The 15,468-nt window shown below is 41.9% G+C and overlaps 1 protein-coding gene across 3 annotated transcripts in view; it reads right to left on the minus strand.

Annotated features, from left to right (window-relative positions):
- Positions 1-15,468, minus strand: part of SCN10A (sodium voltage-gated channel alpha subunit 10) — an 89,961-nt gene that overhangs the window by 40,413 nt on the left and 34,080 nt on the right. For all 3 annotated transcript variants that reach the window (XM_041734229.1, XM_041734228.1, XM_041734227.1), the window contains 3 exons: positions 13,374-13,485; positions 3,166-3,404; positions 802-975 (listed from right to left, as the gene is read on the minus strand). In XM_041734229.1, the coding sequence (XP_041590163.1) occupies positions 802-975; positions 3,166-3,404; positions 13,374-13,485 (525 nt within the window). The remainder of the gene's footprint in view (positions 1-801; positions 976-3,165; positions 3,405-13,373; positions 13,486-15,468) is intronic.

The following is a 15,468-nucleotide window of genomic DNA, read 5'->3' on the forward strand; positions in this document are numbered from 1 at the left end:
TAGACTAGTAGCCCATATTAAAATCTGGATTTCTTGTTTCTCATGAAAAGTTGCAAACTGTGACAATCAATAGGCATATCATGCTGACTCCTATGTAAATGCCCCTCCCTGGAGTCATGCTCTGTGTTGAGTCTGCCTACCTGTTTACATGGGACATATATCCAATGCCAAGATCTCTTGCTTGGCCAGTTTTATGTCATCACCTGCTTGATCCTTGAAGGCCTTTGAGTTTGCCATCCCACTGCAAGGAAACCAAGTCAGGCAGCTCAGTGCTGCTTTGCTGGCTCCCACACTAGGGCTCCAAACAGACTTTCTGGCCTAGAAGTGGACTCGGTGAGATTGCTGAGCATTCTCTCCTTCACTCTGTCCTCTCTCTCCAAAGCTGGACACTGAGCCCTAGTTAACACTGAGAGAATACTGAGGATGGTAATTAGCCCATGCTAACAAGCCATGCTTATTGTATCAAGGGGTTAGCACTGTGCCTGATACATTGTCAGTGCTCAAAAAACAGTAGCTGTTATTATTGCTATCATTTATTATATTATTATTTGATAAGAGAACAGGAGGGTGCAGATGAGAGAGGGCCAAGGCCTGGAGATGAGAAGGCATGCCCCAAATTTAAGTAAGTAGAAAGGACCAAGTCTCCGGCTCCCTGGAGCCATGCCCTGCCTCCTCCACACAGGGACAAGAGAGGAAGAAGTTGCTGTCTGGTGAGGTCCCCAAAGGATGGTATCTGTTCCCAGGGTTATGGCTCCTTGAATGTGGAGGGAGTCTCCCCAAGTCGCCAAGAAAGAACATTACCAAGCGGAAGGTCCGCAGCACTGACAGGCTCCCCTTCCTGGCCGCACCCAGCTCTATCAGGCTCACAGTGACAATGATGCAGTCAAAGATGTTCCATCTCTTCTGGAAGTAATAGTAGGGGTCGAAGGCAATGATTTTGAAGACCATTTCAGCAGTAAAAAACACAGTAAAGACCTGTGGTTGGAAATAAGGATCCATCTCAGCAGGGTCTGTGGGGTGAGAGGGTGATGAAAATAGGGCAGCAGGGAAATGCCTAGTTTAAAAATAAAATAACAAATCATTTTGCTTTGTTTTTATTCAGTTTCTGTATACTCTGTGGGCTCTTGAAGGACTGGGGATGGGAACACTCAGTGTGGCAGCATAGAGAAACCTCTAGAACAGTGCTCAGGAGATATGCATTAGAACCCATGCTTCAGTGCTTTCATATGAATGGTGTTAGAGATGGATAATCATTAGGATAATAATTATTATATAATTACCTAAATGAGAAGTCAATCTGATATGGTTATTTAAAACCTTGGATTGTGGGGCAACACAGAATTAAACAAAAATCCAACTCAGCCATATCAGAGCTTGTGAAAGCACACACAAGCCAGTTTCCTCATCTGTATAATGGGCATAAAATGAGATCATGCATACACAGTACAGCAAAGGTCCTGGCCAATAGTAACCCATTAATAAATAATAGCTGTTAAGCTAGAACAACAGTAATAAATTGTCCCTAAGATTCTTTTAGCTCTGAGTGTCATTAGTTGTCTTAAACAGGATGGGATTCTGTCACCAAGAGAGGTCAAGCCCAGACTCAGGTCACTGGAAAAGTATTAGGGAAAGGAATCAACTAAGGAAGAAGGGCTGGGTGCTATTCTCTCATTTGCTCTTAGCAAAGTCTCTCACCAGCCTGGGAAACAGGGATTGCATCCCCTTTACATAGAAGGAAAAGCTGGAAGTTTAAGTGATCTGCCTAATGCCACAGACTGCAACTGTATGATTCAAACAACATGTACACAGCGCCATTTGTAGACAAGTGCGGTGTGGTGGGGTATGGCTGAGGTCAACTAGGTCTGTTGTCACGGGCTGTGCCATTTTGGGCAGGATACTTAATCTCTCTTAGTCTCAGTGCCTGCCCCCTTTGGGGCTGTGAGTTCTCAGTGCCTGTCCCCTTTCATAGCATTGTTGTGTCATAGAGATAACACTCACAGAGCACCAAACTCTGCCTTCCTTGTTTTCTTTTTAAAACATGGCACTATGCTCTCTGTCCCAGTGGTAAAGGTCTTTTTTTCTTTCTTGTCTCAACTTCTCCAGGTGTAAAATGAGAGTATGGGCTCAGATGTGTCTTCCATAAGACCCTCTGTGGTCTATGCTGACTTCTTGGGAATAGGCTCTTCTTTCTCTTTCCACTTCCCCTCTTCATACCAACTTTAAATAGAATGCGGCCTCGCAGCCCAGGTGCTGCCAAAACATAAGGCACACAGGTTCCACAGTATCCCAGAACCTGCTGGAGTCCTTTTCACATCCCTAGGTTCTGGGGGAAGTGGAGGTTTCTGGGGAAGAGCAGTCACATTTTTCCTGAGACCCCTCCTTCTATGTAAATCTGTAGCCTCTGAGGAGTTGGAAGAGCGGGAAGATCCTGGCAGACCAAATAGGCCACCTCTAGTGGGGTGGATACTGCAGTGGACATGAAGGCAGGATCCTGACCTTGCTAGCTTTTGCTTACCATGTAGCAAAGTCCAGTGTGGACTTTTTCTTGTTAGAAGCAAATAATACTAAAAGAAATAATGGAGAACAACTTAAAGTAGCATCCTGTCCAAACCAGATACAAAAGAAAAGTTCTGACTTTCTGGTGCTTTTGTTACAAAGCAACCACATTTCCATGTTCTCTCTCTCCCACTGCCTTCCCTACTCCTCCCCCACTCTGTCTGCCATTAAATGACATCATTGAAAAACCACCACCATTGTGTTTTGCAGTCATAAAAGCAATAAAACTAGGAGGAAATTCTGCAAGTCCAAAGGCCATATTTAGATGGGAAAGTGACATTTATCCTAATTTCAAGGTAGAGGCAGCTGAGGTTCAGAAAATTCAAGAGCCTGACCTAAGTTCTGTAAAGAGGAAGCAGTTCTCCCTCCCCTCTCTTCAGTCAGGACTCTCTAGGTCCATTTCCTTGTGTTGGTTTGTCCCAAAGCAATTCCCACCAGCTCAGCCTGGCTCTCTAGACTTGACTTCCTTCCCTCAGTGCCCACACATCTCCAGCATTGCCTTTCTGCTCTCAGCTAGCTGGATCAACACTCCAAAGAATGAGGGAACACTGCCACCCCACCCAAAGCCTCCCACCATGACAGCTGGGTGAAGGCTGCCAGTGCACTCACAATGTTGCCTATCTGGAGCATGGCTTCAAAGGCAGAGCTCATGCCGTGGTGCTCCATGGCCATGAAGACTGTGTTTACCACAATGCACAAGGTGATAGTGAGCTCCGCAAAGGGGTCCGTCACAATGCCAAAGAGAACCGTCTTGAGCTTCACCCATGTGGGGCAGCACTCCCAGATCAGATACTTCTGAGCGAAGCTGGTCAAGCAGGGTGGGCATCTCCGTTCGGACTCCTCGAGCTCTGTATCACAGGTGTGGTTGATGACAGCTGTCAGCCATGCATCCTCTCAGACTCCCATCCCCTGGCCATACCCTAGACTCTGTCAGTATTAATACCTCTTGCAGTCTCCACCCCAGCACCCTGCTCTGATGACCCATTTCCTATCTTTGAGCTCCTTTAGCCCAGCAAGTGCAGTCCAATCTCTGTCCGTATTCAGCCCTCCAAAGCGTGGACCCTTTTTAATTGCCCATCACCTATGTCATGTTCTTAGTTTTCAATTTACCTGACTTAGATTTCATTACTACCCCTCCATATACCCCCTTGTGGACACCCTTAGTTTCCTTGCCCCTCTTCCCTCCCTCCTTCCCCTGAACATGCAGACTCCTCTGCACCTACATCCAATCAGGTAAACATGGTTAGAAAAACTATAAAACCAGACTGACTATTCCCACTAGGGATTCATGAGTCCCAGCTTGTCACGATCCAGAAATCCTGCCATGTTTCTCCATTTCAATCCATTCCTTCAGTCTTCCAAACTAGCATTTCTCAACTTCCCCTCTCCTCCAACCTCCCCCCATCAATTCACTCTCTGCTGACCAACTCCCTTTGATTTCTCTCAGAATATAGAATCACTCACAAAATAACTTCTTTTTCTTCCTTTCACTGAGTGTCCAAGGAATCTACAAGTCAATCCTCATATTTTGCACCCTGCCCAGCACATGAACTCACTCTACTTCTACCTGTGCACCTTCTCAAAGCCTGTGTTATTCCTTTTCTCTCCCCTCTGGACTATTCCCATCAGCAAGTAAACATACTTTAAGTGTATCTCCACTTTTCAAAAGATCTCCCTGGAATCCAAGTTATCCTTCATCTACTGTCACTTCAACAGCAAAATTCTTGTAAGAGTTTTCTTCTACACTTCACTTTCTGTACTTTCTCACTTCCTGTTCCCTCCCTGACCCCTGGAACCAGGCTTTTACCTCTTCTACATTCAAGTTATCAATTTCTAGTCATCTCCTTACTCTGCTTCTCACAGCATTTGACGGAATTTATAATGTTCTCCTTGAAATCCCTTGTGTAGTTTCCAAGACATCACAATTTCTTGTTTCTTCTCCCATATCAGTGACTGCTTTTTTTTTCAATTTCAGTTTCTGTTTCTCCTGCTCCTGTCTCTGAATGTTGGAGATCTCAAGCATTCTCTCCTTGACATTTCTTTTTTTCTCTCTCTAGGCAATCTCACTGAGCTCCACAGCCTTAGAAAACCATCACTATGCTATCTCCTCCAGATTATATGTTGAGTTTCTGATCTTTTCCTTAAGCACCAGGCTCATCTCTAGTTGCTTCCATTAAATCTCCATGTGGATGTGCAACTGGGGCCATCTCAACAGAAGGCAACTATATAGCTTTAGGTCTATATAAATTCCCCTATAAGATATGCACTCTGCAGCTATACCAGCCCATTTGGCAAGGAAAGATAATATCCATTGTTAATAATAATAATGATAATAATAATAATAATAATAGAAACAACTGATAAAGTCCATTATGAAGAAAAGATGAGGCATATTTATCTATGGAGATGTAAAAAAAGCTATATATATATATATATAGAGAGAGAGAGAGAGAGAGAAAGAGAGAGAGAGAAAGTGTGTGTGTGTGTGTGTAAATGCATAGAATATTGCATGCAAGATACAAGAGAAACTGAGGAAGTTCACTGGGATACTGGGGAGTAGCAAAGATCTTTACTGGGAGAGAGAGACACAATTTTCATTGTACATGCATTCGTAGTATTTGAATTTTTTACTCTCTATATTTTTTCAAAAGAAAGGAATTTATATAAATAAATATATGCTCCCAAATTTTGCTGTTTTATTTTCCCATAGGTAAATTTTAAAAATTATGTGTAGTCAAATTTAGCTGTGTAAAACAAGTGTTTCTCTTCCATAAATCAGACTGTTTATTTTCACTGTCATGCTGTAGTACTGATTTATCATTGTTGTAAGCTTTTAAAATATTTAAAATATTTTGTCAAATAAAGTTAAAAAAACGAGAAAAATAATTGTGGCTCATGTAATAGATAAAATGTTCATTTCATTAATATGTAAGAACTCTTAAAAACCAATGAGAAAAAGACCAAACCAATAGAGAAATGATTAGACAGTTTCTAAAAAGAAAATTCAAATGGTTTATAAATATTTTTTAATGTCCAATAATACTCAAGAGAAGTGCAAAATGAAGGTATATTAATACTAAGATATTATTTCATGGATCAGATTTGCAAGGATAAGACAGTTTGATATTTGTGTTCAGTAGAGTATGGGTTGAAAGCCAGTATCATCCATTGCTTGGGTGGATGAAAGTTGATACGCTTATGCAGAGCATCCATTATTGTTCAAAACTAAAAATGCCTAAGTGAATTGACAAAGCAATTTCACTTTGAGGCATTTAACCTATAGTACATGTAGAAAGTGATGTAGTAACCACAGAATTTACTTCCCATCAAGAAGGGAATGGCTAACTAAATTATGGTACATCTATACAATGTAATACTAACAGTTATTGGAAAGTTGTAAGGGTATTTATGTGGAATTATTTTCAAAATATATTCATTGAAAAATTATGGCACAGAGTAGCTATATATGTTATCATTTGCAAGGGAGAAGAAAGACTATATATTTTTGATTGAACATAATGGAATATGTTTGGGAGGAAACACAAAACAATTGGTTTGGACATTGTTTCTGGAGAGGAGAGTTGGACAGACAGAAAAATATTTCCCTTTTTTATAGGCCCTTTAATATCTTTTAAGTCTCGGATAACATATTTCTTATTCAAACAAAAATATTCTAAATAAAATTTTGGTAAAGAGATTTTATTTAAAATAATGGATGTGCTGCTCTTTCTACTTCCAGTAATTAACAAAAGCATCAAGGAGACTGAGAAATAGAAATGCAAATTCTTGGGACGTCTGGGTGGCTCAACAGTTGAGCATCTGCCTTTGGCTCGGGCATGATCCGGGGGTCCAGGGACAGAGTCGCACATTGGGCTTTCTGCGGGGAGTCTGCTCCTCCCTCTGCCTATGTCTCTGCCTCTCTCATGAATAAATTTTAAAATTCTTAAAAAAAAAGAAGTGCAAATTCTTGGCAAAGATTTTTTGGGTTTGATACCAAAAGCAAAGTCAACTAAAGCAAAAGTAAACACATGGGATGACATCAAACAAAAAAAGCTTCTGTACAGCAAAGGAAACCATCAACATAAAAACACAAAAGAAAAGGCAACTTACTGAATGAGAGAAAATATTTGCAAACCATCCATCTTATAAAGAGTTAGGGGCAGCCCCAGTGGCGCAGCGGTTTAGTGCTGCCTGCGGCCTGGGGCGTGATCCTGGAGACCCGGGATTGGGTCCCACATCAGGCTCCCTGCATGGAGCCCGCTTCTCCCTCTGCCTGTGTCTCTGCCTCTCTCTCTCTCTCTCTCTCTCTCTTTCTCTCTCTGTGTCTCTATGAATAAATAAATTTAAAAAAAGAGTTAGTATCCAAAATATATAAATAACTCCTATAAATCAGTAGCAAAAACCCCCAAATAATCTGATTTTTAAATGCACAGAGGAATTGAATAGACATTTTTCCAAAGAAAACATACAAATGGCCAACAGGTACCTGAAAATGTGCTCACATCACAAATCATCAGGGAAATGCTATTGAAAAGACAATGAGGGGATCCCTGGGTGGCTCAGTAGTTTAGCGCCTGCCTTCGGCCCAGGGCCTGGTCTGGAGACCCGGGATCGAGTCCCACATCGGGCTCCCTGCATGGAGCCTTCTTCTCCCTCTGCCTGTGTCTCTGCCTCTCTCTCTCTCTCATAAATAAATTTTAAAAAATCTTTTAAAAAGACAATGAGATATCACCTCACACCTGTTAGAATGGCTATCATAAAAAAGACAAGAGATAATGTGTTGTCAAGGATGTGGAGAAAAGGGAATCCCATGCACTGCTAGTGGGGATTCAAATTGGTGCAGCCACTGTGGAAAGCAGTAGGAGATTCCTCAGAACATTAAAAATAGAACTATTATGTGATCTAGCAATTCTACATCTGAGTATATATCCAAAGGAAATGAAATCATTACCTCAAAGAGACATCTGCACTCTTCATGTTTATTGCAGCTCTTTTCATAATAGCCAAGATATGGAAATAATGTGAGAGTCCATCAATAGATGAATGGATAAAGGAGATGTGAGACATACTCACCCACCCATACCCACACCCATACCCACACCCTCCCTACCACACAGGAATATTATTCAGCCATGTAAAAGAAGGAAATCTTGGTGTTTGCCCTCAAACTTTAGGGCATTATGCCAAATGAAATAAATCATATGGTACAAGATAAAAACTGATACTATATGGTATCACTTTTTTGTGGAATCTTAAAAAAGAAAAAATAATGAACATGTGAGGTGTGACAGATGTGTTCATTACCTAAATAGGGAAATCCTTTCACAGTGTACACATGTATCAAATCATCACAACATATACTTTAAATATCTTATGTTTTTGTCAATTATATCTTGAAAACTGAAAAAATTCTTTCCAAATAATAAAAAAAGAATGTGCTGCCCCTCTACTTCCAGAAACCACTAAAGGCATCAAAACTGAGAAATAGAAATGCAAAAAATAGGGTTTCTATTTTTGATGAAACATTGTAAAACTCATAAGTTATGTGCCAAGGCTATCAAATACAACATGGGTCAGCCAAGGTGCAGGAGAATTCTCTGAAAGGACACTTGAAATGACAGATATGTAAACTGGCAAAGCATAGTTTTCTAAAGCAGTTGGCACACCTTGGGGGCAAAATCAATGATCTCTAGTTGAAACAAAAACAGGCACTTCCATAGACCTATTTTGGCACTAAAAGGCACCGGTAGCAGTGTTGCATAAGAAATTTTGTAGATGCCCCATTATGACAGGAAGCGCCTGTCTGTGAGGTAGGGCAGGGCAAGACTCAGCCTTATAAACAGCCTTATCATTGCTGATCTTGATTGTCTGGGGGGATACAGAGTTTAAGAGAATTGTGTGCAGGAAGCTAATCCAGAAAGAACTTTCTTCCTTTTCTTCTCCTAAATTAAAGAGATGTCCTTCCTATTGACAGTCTCCACTTGTGCATCCTCTCCTGCCACTTCAGGAATCTATCGAATGTTTTCTCTCTTACTTTATCTCCAGTCTTTCCCATTCTTACAGATCCTCCCCATTAGCATGTAAATATGCTTTTTAAAAACTCCATACAAGGGATCTCTGGGTGGCGCAGCGGTTTGGCGCCTGCCTTTGGCCCAGGGCCTGATCCTGGAGACCTGGGATCGAATCCCACATCGGGCTCTCGGTGCATGGAGCCTGCTTCTCCCTCTGCCTGTGTCTCTGCCTCTCTCTCTCTCTCTCTCTGTGACTATCATAAATAAATAAAAATTAAAAAAAAAGATTTAAAAACTCCATACAAGAAAATGAATAAGCAATGCTACTTACACCCTGGTGACATTTGCCATCTCCTTCCCTTCACAGGCAAACTTCTGAAAAAGTGGTCTATATACAATATCTCTTCCTCCCACTGCAACTCCCATTCTTCAACCTCCTCTCCTCCACCAATCCTCTCTTCTTGGATCACCAAAGATATCCGTGTGACTAAAGCCCCTGGTCTCTTCTCGGACTTGATCTTATTTGATTTTTCAACAGCATAGCCTCGTTTGACTTTATTCTTCCTGAAGGAATTCAGACTCCTGGGTCTGTGTTGTATTCTTCTGGGTCTTCTTCTGTTTCTGGGCATTCCTTCTCAGCTTCCTCTGTGGGCTCTATCTCTTCTGCTCAGTCACTAAACATAGTTTCTTTAGAACTCTGTCCCAGGTCTTCTCTTCTTATTCTTCCCCTCTATGTCATCTGATCCACTTGTACCTTCCCAAAATTATCATCTACATTTAAACAACTTTCAGATATGTATTTCTAGGTTACCCTCATCTTCTAAGTTCTAGACTCATTTATTCCAAATCTGATGTCCTACTGGAAATCCTTACCTGGATGTCCCAAAGGCACCTGAAATCCACTATGTCCCAGACTTAACTCATGATCTTTCCTCTCATCTTTCCCGAGTAAATCCCCCTAAAATATTCTTTTTATGAATTTTTGCACGGATCCCTTCAGTTGCTTATGCCAGAACCATGTGAATCACCAAGTCCTGAATCTTAGCTCTTAATCCTCCCATTTCCCATCACTACCACTGCCACCACCCAGAGTCCAGGTACAGCTATCTCTCAGCTGGTTTCCTCCCAACCGGTTTCCTTGCCAACACTCTTCCCCTCTTAATTCCATTCTCTACACGTATTCAGAGTAACCTTTACAAAATGCAAATGTAGCTCCCCTGCCTCCAATCCTTTAATGGCACATCATTGCTTTTAGGATGAAGTCCAAAATCCTTAATTTGGTATAGGAAATTCTGTAGGTTTGGCCCTAGTCCATCTCCCCAGCCTTATTATGAGCCCCTGTCTTCCTTGCTATGTTCCCGCCACATCAGGCTTTTTAATTTCTTCAAGTATAATGCTCTACTCTGCTTCAGAGATTTTGCTGTCCTTTCTGCTTGGAATACTTCCCCAACTCCAGACTAAACTTACCATATTTCCTTTAGAATCCTGAACTTCTCCTTCAAGACACCCAGCACCCTGGTAATAACTTGTTCCACATCCCTGTCTCCCACTCAGCATGAGGGCAGAGACTGGGTTATGCTCACTGCTGTGCTCTGCTTCTGGTCTTCTGGTCTGGACAACTGTCAAGTCTTGTGTGCCAAGCGTAGTGAATTGCTGTGAGCTTAGTGAATTGCCAAGTTCTTATTGGCTGGGGCCAAACTTTCTTAGGCACAATCACTCCCAAAGAGGTGGCCTCTGTAAATCTCATCACAACTCGGACGGCGCCAATCATTCTTAATGTATTCTGTGAGTGTTGTAGGTATTACTGTCTGACCAGAGAAGATCACAGGTCATCTGTCCTATGTTCAAACAATTTTGACCTCTTTGCCTTAATCTAAAGTTGTCTTTACCCAGGTTCTCTTAAAAATGTCAGCGTGTGTCCTGGTTTTCCTACTCTATTCTCACAGCATGTTCCTTAAGAGGAAGTCTGTCTTACTTCAGGATATCTGATCATTCTTTATTTTCTTCTTGTTTATCAGTTCAGGTCATTGTAATTAGTATCATCCCCAAAGGTCACCTTTGTGTATCATTCTCATTCACCATTTATTCAACAATTGTTTGTTGAATCCCTACCATATGCCAAGTACTGCACTTCTAGGTACTGGAAATCTAACTGTGAGCAAAACAGACATATCTCTGCCCTCATTTACAACTGAATAAATAAGAATAGCCAACATCTGCTGAATATTTACTAAGTGCTAGTGGTGGATCTAAGCACTTTACTTATGCTAACTCAATCCTCAAAAAAATTACAAGATAAGTACGTTTTCACTATTTTACAGGTGAGACAATTGAAGCACAGAACAGTTAATGGAGCTCCAAAGTTGCACAGCTTATCCTAAGTGGCAAAGTCAGGATACAAACCCAGGTAGTCTTAGCTCCAGGGTCTGTATTTTTTTAAAGATTTATTTATTTACTCATGAGAGACACAGACTGAGAGAGAGAGGCAGAGACATAGGCAGAGAGAGAAGCAGACTCCTCGCAGGGAGCTCAATGCGGGACTCGATCCCGGATCCCAGGATCACGACCTGAGCCAAAGGCAGGCGCCCAACTGCTAAGCCACCCAGGCATCCCAGGGTCTGTATTCTTAACTATTATCCTCTGTTGCTTCTCATCAATTCTGAGACCTGTTCTGTTCTTACCTTAGTTGGGATGTGTTTAGAACACTCATTTTATTAATTCTTGTCTCATTCCTGCAAAATTCATTGCATTTGCCATTCATCTGTCTGGAACTCTCCCCTCGGTTCTGAATCCCTAATTTCATTCAGATTACTGGTATCTTTAGGGAGAATGGTCTTCTGCATCCACCTTATCTGAAATAGCCCCTCTGTAGTCCTCTACCCTCCTTCCCTACTTTATTTTTTCTCCTACTTCTTATCACTACATGAATATCTATTTGTGTTTATTAACTGTATACCCTGGCCCCTAGAATGTAGATTTCAAGTGTGCAGGCTTCTATCTTGTTCACCACTGAATTTCCTGCACCAGAATAAAGCCAGGCATATAGCAGGTGCTCAAAAAATGCCTGTAGAAGAGTTAATAAATGAAGAAAAAAAAAGAGGAGGAGGAAGCTTGATAGTTCTGGGGAATAAATGAAAAAGCAAGCTGTTTGTATTTAACATTAACTGGTTGATGGCTAAGAGCAAAAAGATAAAAGAATCCAAGCAACCCACCTGGTCAAGAGAAAAATCACAGACACAATAGCATGGTTATGTTCTACACAGCCATGAAAAATGTTAGACATACAGACACTACTACAATGAAAAGCTATTTTAAAATAATTATCAATGAGGAAAAATGAGAGAATGTGTGCACACTGTTGTTACTGAAATGTGCACACATTTTACAAAATACAAAATCACATATGCAACAAATATAACTTAATGGTCCCCTGCCCCCATAATTGAGTTCAATATATACTGCCGGTTCCCAACCTGGGGATCTTTTAGTTAATTCAATGTCTGTTACTACTTCACTATCTGAAGTTGTGTCTGAGTTTTGGAGGGCTCAGGGTTCACCAACAGTGGAGTGTTGAGCTTGTCCTTGGTCATTGCCAAGTGTATTTTACTCAAATCATCATAGTTCCCATGTGGTCTCTGGTAGGAGAGCCGCAGAGATGGCTAGTCCCTCTTTGCCTCTCACTTTCCTCCTTCTCCAGCCCTCAATGGGGGCAAGGTCATTATCCAGCTACTCTCCTGCCATGCGGGCTACAGGGCACTCTGTGGGTCTGCTCCAGGCCTTCTCTACCCAGGTAGGCTATCTGCTTGCTTTACTGTACAATTTCTGTGCTATACTGGGTATGTGGGTCTTTTCCTAAGACTTGCCTACTCTCATTTCACCTAGAAAGTAAGGCATGGATTGGTTCTACTTTCAAATCCCTCCAACATCTTTTGTTGTTGTTTCTTTCTTTGTCTCATCATGCCCTCCCCCACAGTTAAGATTCAGCCCAAGACTGGGAGGGGAGCACACAGAGCTCTTTCTCAGAAACACACCAGCATCCAAGCTCCCTCTCCTTCTTTCACCCCAGTATGTGTTAAATTTGTCTAGGGGAGGCAAGTAACTGGAGAGGATAAAGGCCATATTTTCCATACCCTGAGGTAAAAATAAAACCTGGATAGGAAGACAGGTCTTACACTCAGGGTAAGGAGGATGCAGTCGTGGTCTTTGGGAACTTAAGTGTCAGGTGGCCATGAACCAGTGCCATTCCTCCAGCTCCTGGTTTGGTGTAAGCGATTGGAACACATCCCTGAGGAGGCTAAGTGAATTCCCATCTGATTGATGGAATCCTGAATTAACAAGAATTTAGTTAAATTGACTGATTAATTTACTTAAATTATCTTCCAATGCTCAGCATAATGGGAGCTTGAGACAAAAACTAAGTTAAACCATAAAAGTTACAACCATGAAAAATGACAGGATAATTTTGCTGTATTTGAAAATTAAGGACTGTAAAATTTCTTGCATACCTGAGGTAGCTTGAAATTCTCTGGTGCCTGCCAGATCTCTTTCTCAAATTTAGTTTTGTGAATACATATGAAACGAGGGCATTAAAAACCTATGGGATTCTATTGTTTTTGAAAAAATTATCCATTTTCAAAAAAACACAGTGATAAAGGGTAACTGGAACCAAGGGCATAAAAAGGAGCAATATTTAGGATCCCAGGACACAGATGTGTGGCATCTTTGACTCAGATTTGGGGCATCTCCTCTGCTGCTCAAATGCAGACTCATTGTAGCGCAGTGGATGTTCCAATGAGTGGTACTTACCTTCGAGGACAGAAGTCATGATGCTGACCACACTCATTGCCCTTTGGGCTGGGAAAGGTTCATTCAAGTATTCTGCTGATAAGAAAGTCTTCTTCTGTCCTGCATCAAATGCCTGCTGGGACACAAACAGTCAGGATACTCCCCCAACCTAAAGTCATCATGGCAAAGACAGGTCACTCAGCCTCTTATTGGCCAGTCTTGTGTGGTCTCAAGTTGCCTGGTGAAGCTACAATCCTCTGCAGTTTTGCTTTGGGAAACGGGGCTGTTTCTTGAGCTTGATGTAAAGGCTTAGGCATGAGGACCAGGACACAGAGTTAGGGGTGCAAGCACAGCCTAGGTTTGTAGCTAACACTATAACCTGGCCTCATCTGAGGTTTTGCCAACTCCTGCCTAAGGACAGGTCCCTGGGTACCAGGGTGAGGATGAGGCTGTCTCAAGGGTCTCTGAGGTTTCTACCCAAGGTAATTGAGAGCTGCAGGAGCAGTTGGCTAGGCAGTCATTTCAAGACTTTGTCTGCTCTGTGCATATGGGGTTCACTAAACTAAACTCTCCAGGACAGGATTTCTTGACCTCCTTTCTAATAATACTATTTCCCTCCCCAGCATACAACCCAGTTCTAAACTCCACACGGTCCTTTTCTTTCTGAGGGAATATTTGAGTGTCTTGATTCTCCAGTGTTAGTTGTCTGACACTATCCTTTGAGCCTTCTCTCTTTGGGCCTTCACTGGAAGCTCCATCTGGGTTCTGTGCCACTAACTTTTGTCACACACTACCCTAGATGTGGGAATGTGGGGCCCAAAGCAGCTGATTCAGCGCTGCACAACCATTCAGAATTCAAATCCGACAAGCATTTATTAAGCACCTGCCATAGGTGAAGCTTATAGGTATACAGTAAGTGCCTTTAATACATATAAAGAACATTCAGAAAGTTTTCAATCACGAGAACTCAACAAGAGATGCTAGCAGCTATTGTTATTTGTCAGATGCATGTGTATCAATGCAGGTCATTTATGATTCCATTTAACCCTTCAGCTATTTAGAAACCTTTTTAATGGGAGACTTGGGGGCTTGAAGAATTTAAGGGACTTGTTACAGATAACTTGGTTGGTAGATGGCACACCTATGATTGAAACCTACATCCATGCAACACAGAAGGGCTTACAGAGTTAAGTAATTTAACTAAAATGAATCAAAGTCAGAATATCTAGGAAAGTAGTAATCTAAGAATAAATTCTTGAATGAGTGTTTTCTAGAGTGTTAAAGCACCTCTCTGTGTTGGTGAATTCTCCTTTGGCTCCTGGAGACCCACTCTCCACCTTCTCTACCCTGCTTTGTGCCCAGGGAGGGTGGTCTGTACAAGCAGCATCACCCTTATTCCCATTATGGTCGGGCTTGGCCAATGGGAGGCACAGACAGAAGATCTGAGTCTGGAAGGAAAGAGAAGGCTGTCACCTGTGTTCTTCCCTGCTGGGCTGTGGCTGGGTAGTGGTTGTGATCTTCCGCATGGTTCATAAGTTCTGTTGGGCCACCCAGCTCTTGCTGGGTTCTGGTTCTGGTCCTTTCTCTCACCTCTTCAGCCTAAGCATGTAACAGCTCCCCGTTGTTGCCCATCTTTCTGTGCTTCACTGTCCCTTCTTAGTTCAGAGCCTAGTATACACTTCTGTAAATACTTCAATAAACTGTCCCCACTTCAATAAACTGCTGGGATCACATGGCATCCAGTCAGAGATGGATCTATGGTAATCCTGTAGAACTTAGCCAAGTCAGTAGAGCAATATCATGGTCAGTTTACAAGTCTGTTTGCAAACTGCTCTGTGTCCCTGACTAGCCAGAGAGGGCAAATGAAAAACACTAGAAACATCATTACTGAAACTAAAGGGAGAGCTCAAATTAAATCACAGCTCTCAATGCAATAAGGAGTCCCTGGTTTGCCATTGTACTCTGCCATTATTCTATTAAGAGTGCTTGCCAGTTAGTTGCTCTTGCTTAATTTGTACATTTTGGCAAGTTATTGCTTCTCTGAGTAAAGCAAGGAATACTTTGCTTCTGCTAATATCTGTTTGGGGCACCAACCAGGATTTCTCTGGATCCTGTG

The sequence above is a fragment of the Vulpes lagopus genome, chromosome 19 (assembly GCF_018345385.1).
Source record: "Vulpes lagopus strain Blue_001 chromosome 19, ASM1834538v1, whole genome shotgun sequence".
Lineage (NCBI taxonomy): Eukaryota > Metazoa > Chordata > Mammalia > Carnivora > Canidae > Vulpes > Vulpes lagopus.